Below are 8,758 nucleotides of genomic sequence, written 5' to 3'. Positions count from 1 at the left end.
TGTAACCGACCAGCGACAAGGCGACAACCCAACCTGCTGATGCTCCAACCCCGCCCCTCTCACGGCCATTGGTTGGTATTTGGATGGGCGGGTCTGTTCCTGTCAGATAGCGAACGGTGAATGGTGAGTTTGGATGTCAATCTCCCATGTGGCCCACCCTCCCCAGTCAGGTTAGAGTGAGGCGCCAGACACTGACAGTTGCTTCTGGTGAATGAATGGTTGAGTGACACACACACACACACATAGACACACACACAGACATAGTGACACACACACACACAGAGACACACACATACACATAGTGACACACAGACACACACACAGACATAGTGACACAGACACATAGACACACACACAGACATAGTGACACACACACATAGTGACACACACATAGAGACACACACATACACATCGTGACACACAGACACACACACAGACATAGTGACACACACACATAGTGACACACACATAGTGACACACACACAGAGACACACATACACATCGTGACACACAGACACACACACAGACATAGTGACACACACACACATAGTGACACACACATAGTGACACACAGAGACAGACACACACATAGTGACACACACACAGAGACACACACACACACACATAGTGACACACACACACATAGTGACACAGACGCACACACAGAGACATACACACAGTGACACACGCACAGTGACACATACACACTCAGTGACACACACAGAGACACATATACAGTGACACACACAGAGATACACATACAGTGACGCACACACACAGATACACACACAGCCATACACACAGTGTGACACACACACATACACAAAAGTGACACACAGACACACAGTGTGACACACAGACACACTGACAGACGTACACAGAGTGTGTGACACACACACAAGAGTGACACACAGACACAGAGTGTGGCACGCACAGTGTCACACACAGACATACACAGAGACATAAACAGTGTGTGACATACACAGACACACGCATACCCACACACAGTGTGACACACATAGAGCATGACACAGAGTGTGTGACACAGAAACACAGAAAGAAGGAGTATGTGACACACACAGGCACATAGATTGTGTGCAGACATAGAGTGAGTGTGAGACAGACACATAGACAAGAAGGTAGGATCTTGTATTAACAGGTTAAATGATGGCGCTTTTATTCCTTCTCGCCATTTTTGCTGAACTACTGCTGCTGACATGTGATGGGAAGACAGTGGATGGACTTTTCAGTAGTGATATTGCAAGACAGAATGGCGGGCAGCATATTGTTAAATTTCTGTTTCACGGTGAGTATTATAACCGCACTTTCAGGGAACTCTTTGCTCACCTCACACATCTATTTGAGTGTTCAGTCAGTACAACCTACTGCTTTTCATTTCATACCACACAGCTTTGCAGAAGTTCTTGTTTGGAACATTCCAATTAAACCAAATGTGTTCTTTGAAGAAATAATAATTATTGTACTTGATACAGTATCTATAGGGTCTGTGCTTCCCAGCTAATTTAATTAACTAGTCACTGCATTTGTAGGCAAATATGTCTGCCAATTTCCACACAAGGTCCCAAAAGAGCTCTCACAAATTTATGTGGAGGATTGTTCGAGATACACATTAATGGTTGTAGGCCTGTGGTACATTTTGATATCAAAGGTTACTTGGCATGTGGATGTGGCAATAATCTAATGATCTATACTTCACAAATAGATGATTTATGTATCTGTTTGTCACAGTTTATTGAACTTTTATCGCCGGATCGCAAGATGTGGGTTCAAACCTCACACTGGAACTTGAGGTCTTATTTTGGTCACCTGGGTGTCTGACACGTGCAGAAAATAATCACCATGCCTGAGAGTATACAAACCAGACTTGAGAGTTTCATATATGTATATTCCACTTACATATGGAAATGTTCTGTGTCTGGAATGTAATATGTGCTCTCTCCCTGGAGAGATGCACCCGCTTTATCTAATTCTGAACAGAATTAAGCCGTGGTTAACAAGAGTGGAGGCTTCGGGCCCCAGAGTGTATATTAAAGTGCTACTTTAAGTTAACTACATATTATACCATTGAAAGCGTTGTCTGGGAAACTTCATGCTGTTTGTCCAGCTAGGACCAATCTACCTATTTGGGATTTGATTGGCACAGTTAACAGGGGCTGTGTGAGAAGAATCCGTACCCCTTCAAGTCCTGCTGACAGTCTGTCATCAGAAGTGCCTTGGAGAATTGCAGATCTACCTGGCTCAAGAACCAGCTTTGAGGACCGAACAGAGAATTGATTTGATTCTAACATTCTGTTGTCCAGCAAGTCTCTTTGAAACCAGTGCAGCTTCAAAAAGCCCTGCATGTATCTACCCCACCACCTCCCCCACACACACATGCCCAGGAGGACAGTCACCAGTTGGTCTTTTGACATCCTGATGAACACTTGGTAGATAGCAGGTTCCCAGAAACTTCCTGCGAGTTTCTTGGTGAATGGCATAGTTCAGCATTAAATATGTGAGAGCAAGGCTAACCACGCTCTTAATAATAATAATCCTTGCTTTTGATATAGCGCCTTATCACGTCTTCGAGACATCTCAAAGCGCTTCACAGAGTATACTGTAAAGTGAATTGACTGTATATTGTGTGGGTGAAATAGAGCAGCCAATTGCACACAGCAGTGTCCCACAAACAGTTGTGGATTGAAGTGACCAATTTATTATTTTTTTTGAAGGAATTATTACCCCCGGAAAAGCGATCCAACAATCGACTAATAACCAGGTTCCTATTTACTGCTAGGAAAACAGAGGCATGTGGAGTAAGGAAACTTGCCCAACATTTCGCCTTGCTGGGAATTGAACGCAGGTCTCTTGTTTGCGAGGCGAGTGCTCTAACCACGGATCGACTCCACTTACTCTTACACGCATCGCTTAATCAAGGCAGACACTCTAGAGTATTATTAGAGGATTGTTGGATGTGCTGTTCTTCAGATGGAATTGCGCATTTCGACCATTGATTGTAGAGGACGGTAGTTGAATTCACAAATTATTTTAAAATCAAATAGATGTATGCTTGAAAAAGGAATACTAAAGATGAAGAAGTGAGCAGGAAGTAGGATTTGATGGCTCTTGTGGAGAAAAACATCCAGAACGCCTTGATAGGATGAATCACCTTGTAATGTGCAACGTTCTATGAAACTATACAAACAGAAAATGGAATTTTGCCTTGTGTCCTGGTCAGTAATCCTTTAGATTGTTTTGTCATTCACCTCATGGCTTTTTGTGGATCTTGCTGGCACATTTGGCTGCTATATTTGCCTATACATACATACAGTAATTAACACTTGACATTAATTGACAGTAAATGAAGTGCTTCAGAACATCTTAGCATAAGACGCTATAAAAAAGGAAGTATTCTTTTTGTTTATCCACTTCACCCAGAATATGCAAGGGTGACAAAGCAAGAATAAAAAATACAAATGTATCTGTTGCCATAAATGTATCTGCAGAATCTTCTTTTTCAGGGCTGGAGAAGAATTTGAGGCAGGAGGGGGAGCATCCAATTATGGTAATCCACATAGGTACCAACGATATAGGTAGGACTAGTAGGGACGACTTGAGGAGTGAGTTCAAGGAATTGGGAATTAAGTTAAAAAGTAGAACTTCCAAGGTAATAATATCGAGATTGCTGCATGAGCCATGTGCAAATTGGTACAGGCACAAACAAATTAAAGAATTAAATGCTTGGCTGAAAGAGTGGTGCGGAGGGCAAGGGTTTCAGTTTCTGGGCCACTGGCACCAGTATTGGGGGAAAAGGGAGCTATTCCATAGAGATGGGCTCCACCTAAACCGGCTGGGACCAATGTCCTGGCAAAACGAATAAATAGGATGGTAGGCCCATGAAGGTGGTAGAGCAGATTAGCGAGGGAGATAAACAGAGTGTGTCAAGGAGGGACAAGAAGCTCACCAAAGAAAATAGGGCATTAGCGAGCAGGGGAAATAGCAAGAAGTCAAAATTAAAGGCGTTATATCTGAATGCACAAAGCATTCGTGATAAGGTAGACAAATTAATGGCACAAATAGAAATAAACGGATATAATCTAGTAGCCATTACTGAGACATGGTTACAGGGAAATCAAGGGTGGGAGCTAAATATTCCGGGGTATTCGGCATATAGGAAAGATAGGCAATGTGGAAAACGAGGTGGGGGGTTAGCCCAGCTAATAAAGGATGGGATAAAAACAGTAGAGAGGAAGGGTTTTAAATCAGAAAATCAGGATGTAGAGTCAGTATGGGTGGAATTACGAAATAACAAGGGGCAGAAAAGACTGGGGGGAGTAGTTTATAGACCCCTGAACAGCAGTCACAGTATTGCGCAGAGTATTAACCAGGAAATTAGTGGAGCATGTACCAATTTGCACATGGCTCCTCTAGGGCAGAGTGACCATAACATGATGGAATTTAGCATTAAGTTAGAGAGTGATTTGTTAAGTCTGAGGCAAGGATCTTAAATTTAAATAGAGTCAACTTTGCAGATATGAGAGAGGATGTAGCTAAAATAGACTGGGGAATTAGATTAAAGGATATGACAGTAGACCAGCAATGGCAAACCTTTAAAGATATAGTACATAATTCCCAGTCATCACATATTCCCTTGAGGAATAAAAATACCACAGGAAAAGTGGTTTAACCATGGATGACTAGAGCAGTTAGGGAAAGTATAAAATTAAAAGAAGAGACCTATATAATACTGCCAAAAAGAGGATTGGGAGGGCTTCAGAGACCAACTAAGAAACTGATTAGGAAGGAGAAAATGGATTATGAGGGCAAACTAGCTAGGAACAGACTGCAAGAGTTTTTACAAATACATAAAGAGGAAGCAACTATCAAAAGTTAATGTGGGTCCATTACAGGCAGAGACAGGAGGAATTATTATAATAATATAATAATAATAATCCTTGCATTTGATATAGCGCTTTTCACGTCTTCTAGACGTCTCAAAGCACTTCACAGAATAGACTGTAAAGTGAATTGACGATATATTTGTGGGCGAAATGTGGCAGCCAATTGCGCACAGCAGTGTCCCACAAACAGTCGTGGATTGAAATGACCAATTTATTAGTGTTTTTTTTTCTTGAGGGATTATCATCAGGCATGTGGAGTAAGGAAACTTGCCCAAGGTTTCACCCTACCGGGGATCGAACCCAGGTCTCTCGCTTGCAAAGCAAGTACTCTAACTACTGAGCTACAGGACTCCATGGGAATAAAGATATGGCCGAGTCATTAAACAAATACTTTGCTTCTGTCTTCACGTTAGAAGACACTGAAAACTTACCAAAAATAGAGGGAAACCAAGAAGCTAATGTTAGTGAGCAACTTAGGGAAGTTAACATCAGTAAAGTATTAGTACTAGGGACACTGTTGGGATTGAAAAATGACAAATCCCCTGGACCTGATGGTCTGCATCCTAGGGTTTTAAAAGAGGTGTCTGCTGAGATAGTGAATGCCTTGTTTTTGATCTTCCAAAATTCTCTGGATTCTGGAACGGTTCCCATTGATTGGAAAATCACAAACGTAATACCACTACTTAAGAAGGGTGGGAGAGAGAGGATGGGGAACTATAGACCAGTCCGTCTGGCATCAGTAGTAGGGAAAATTGTAGAATCCTTAATTAGGGACATTGTAGTGGGATACTTAGAAGACCATAACATAATTAGGCAGAGTCAACGTGGCTTTGCAAAAGGGAAGTCATGTTTAACAAATCTTTTAGAGTTCTTTGAGGATATAACTAGCAGGTTAGATAGGGGGGAACCAGTAGATGTAGTTATTTAGATTTTCAGAAGGCATTTGACAAGGTGCCACATAAAAGGCTGCTACACAAGATTAGGGCCCATGGAATTAAAGGCAATATATTAGCATGGATCGAAGAGTGGCTAACGGGAAGAAAACAGAGAGTAGGGATAAACGGGTCCTTCTCAGATTGGCGGGATGTGACTAGTGGAGTGCCACAAGGGTCAGTGTTTGGGCCTCAGCTATTTACAATCTACATCAATTATCTAGACAAAGACATGGAACTTAAAATATCTAAATTCACGGATGATACTAATAAGCTAGGTGGGTGTCCTTGTACACCAGTCACAAAAAGTTAGTATGCAGGTACAGCAAGCAACTAGGAAGGCTAAATGGCATGTTGGCATTTATTACAAAAGGGTTAGAATGCAAGAGTAGGGAAGTCTTGCTGCACCTGTATAGGGCATTGGTGAGATCGCACCTAGAGTATTGCGTGCAGACATATTTGCCTTAGAGGGGATGCAGTGTAGATTCATTAGGTTAGTTCCTGGGATGAGGGGGTTGACCTATGAGGATAGGTTGAGTAGACTAGGCCTATATTCTCTAGAATATAGAAGAATTAGGGGTGATCTTATAGAAACATATAAGATTCTTATGGAGTTTGACAGAGTAGACAATGTGAGCCTGTTTCCCCTGGTAGGAGAATCTATATAGGGGTCACAGTCTTAAGATTAAGGGTCAGCCTTTTCGAACAGAGTTGAGGAAACACTTCTTCACGCAGAGGGTAGTGAATTTATCGAATTCTCTACCCCAGAAGGCTGTAGATACTCAGTCCTTGAACATATTCAAGACTGAGATTGATAGATTTTTAAAGCATAGAGGGATTAAGGATTATGGAGATAAGGCGGGCAGATGGAGTTAGGTTAGAAGATCAGCCATGATCTCATTGAATGGCAGGATAGGCTCGAGGGGCCAAATGGCCTACTCCTGCTCTTAATTCCTATGTTTTGCAAAATCAGTATGCGGTATTGTTTTGAGATTGCACAATTTCAGGGTTAGTTTCAATTTGATTCAAGAAAATACATCTTGCCAACACAGAATATCAACATCACAAGTTTCACAATAAATGCCCTCGGATCACTTTCCAGGGATATTAATAACTTCAATTTAAAAAAAAATGTTCACTCAATCCACAACTGTTTGTGGGACACTGTTGTGCGCAATTGGCTGCCATGTTTGCCCACAAAATATACTAAATTCACTTGAGTCCTGTAGCTCAGTGGTTAGAGCACTTGCTTTGCAAGCGAGAGACCTGAGTTCAATTCCAGGCAGGGCGAAACCTTGGGCAAGTTTCCTTACTCCACACACAGCCTAATAATAATCCCTCCAAAACAAAAGAACAATAATAAATTGGTCATTTTCAATCTACGACTGTTGTGGGACATTGTTGTGCGCAATTGGCTGCCGCGTTCGCCCACAAATATACAGTCAGTTCACTTTACAGTGTGTTCTGTGAAGCGCTTTGGGACGTCCTCCCGACGTGAAAAGCGCTATATCAAATGCAAGAATTATTATTATTATTATTTACAGTATATCTGTGAAGTGCTTGGAGATATCTCATGTGATAAGGCTGCAATTGACTAGCAACTAGGTTCCTGCTTACTGCTAGGTCAACAAAGGAATGTGCAGTAAAGAAACTTGCCTAACGTTTCGCCCTGCCCGGGAATCGAACCCAGGTCCTCTCGTTTGCGAGGCAAGTGCTCTAACCAATATGCTACAGGATTCCAGCATCATCATTCAACTTGATATAAATGATGGTATAATATTATGAAAAATCCAATTAAAACGCACAAAGTAAGAGTCAAATGAAGAAGAAAAAGGATTAAATTATGGAATAATGTTCCAATATCCTCATCAAAGCTTGAACTCAGAAGATAGCTTTAGTTTAAAGTTAATACATAAGAGAAAAGAGAATCTCTACCTCTACCTTTCATACTCTTAAGGATTCTCGTAATCCCTTCCCAATTTTGTGATAGTCCCATCTTCCAAGTACAGTATTATAAAATGCCAGCCGCTCAAGAGAACTGCAATCACCTAGTGGGAGTACATTGATGGGCCCCTTTATAGTGATGCCAGCGTTGTAAGCCTCTTTGCCAGAGTTAATACTAACAGAATCATTCTGTGTGAACACTATGGAGCATTAATTTCTGACAGTATTCCAAACAAGCTCATTTTAGGGTCATTATCAATAGCTGTCCTATTTGCTTTGCTTATCATATTCACCACTGGCTCCCAAAAGTGAGATATATATTACATTGGAAAGAACCATTCTAATTTTTACAGTGTTCAATCATTTAAATCTCCAGTTATCCTTTTCTTTTTTTCTTAAATGGCATCTGAAGCTCACCATATTCTCTAATTTGATTACCTTTTCCTCTGGAAACATTATTCAATGAGTCATTTTTCAAATCTATTTTTCAAGTGGTTGAAGTATATTCTCCATTAATAAACGCTGCTCAACTGGATTCAATGACCTCTGGCATGTTGCTATGATATTCAAGAATTTGTATATATTGTTACATTAGTAATAAATCCCTTTTGATCTCATACAAACAAAAATAGATTTTTCTCTCTAGATTTACAATCTGTGTTGATCAGGAAGATAACTTTATCAGCCAGAGAAAAATGAATCCTGATCTGATAAAATAATTGATTGATTTATTCACTCAAAAAATGTTAGATTTTGAGTTTAAAAATTAAAGTTTCTGTATATTACCTCATTATTGAAAAACTGCATTTAATAGTCGTTGGGACAGAGATTAACACTGACAGAAAGGTGACCAAAATATTAATCTGAAATGATCCTTGCATTTGATACAGCCCCTTTCATGTTAGGAGGACATCTCAAAATGTTTCACATGATATTCTGTTACTTGTAGTGATTCTGTATTTTGTAGGTGAACGTGGCAGA

At 40.7% G+C, this 8,758-nt stretch overlaps 1 protein-coding gene across 4 annotated transcripts in view; it reads left to right on the top strand.

Moving 5' to 3' along the window:
- The first annotated feature begins 45 nt into the window (after window positions 1-45).
- gpr180 (G protein-coupled receptor 180) overlaps window positions 46-8,758 on the top strand; it is a 31,056-nt gene continuing 22,343 nt past the window's right edge. Inside the window, exons 1-3 of one of the 4 annotated variants that reach the window (XM_007890793.2) lie at window positions 46-123; window positions 1,231-1,306; window positions 3,522-3,593. In XM_007890793.2, coding sequence (XP_007888984.1) covers window positions 121-123; window positions 1,231-1,306; window positions 3,522-3,593 — 151 coding nt within the window. In that variant the 5' untranslated portion in view covers window positions 46-120. Of the gene's footprint in view, window positions 124-1,084; window positions 1,307-3,120; window positions 3,234-3,521; window positions 3,594-8,758 lie in introns of those variants that run through there. The other 3 variants (XM_007890792.2, XM_007890795.2, XM_007890794.2) reach the window with 3 other exon arrangements.

The sequence above is a fragment of the Callorhinchus milii genome, unplaced genomic scaffold (assembly GCF_018977255.1).
Source record: "Callorhinchus milii isolate IMCB2004 unplaced genomic scaffold, IMCB_Cmil_1.0 Scaffold4, whole genome shotgun sequence".
NCBI lineage: Eukaryota > Metazoa > Chordata > Chondrichthyes > Chimaeriformes > Callorhinchidae > Callorhinchus > Callorhinchus milii.
This window is presented reverse-complemented; position numbering and strand designations above follow the sequence as displayed.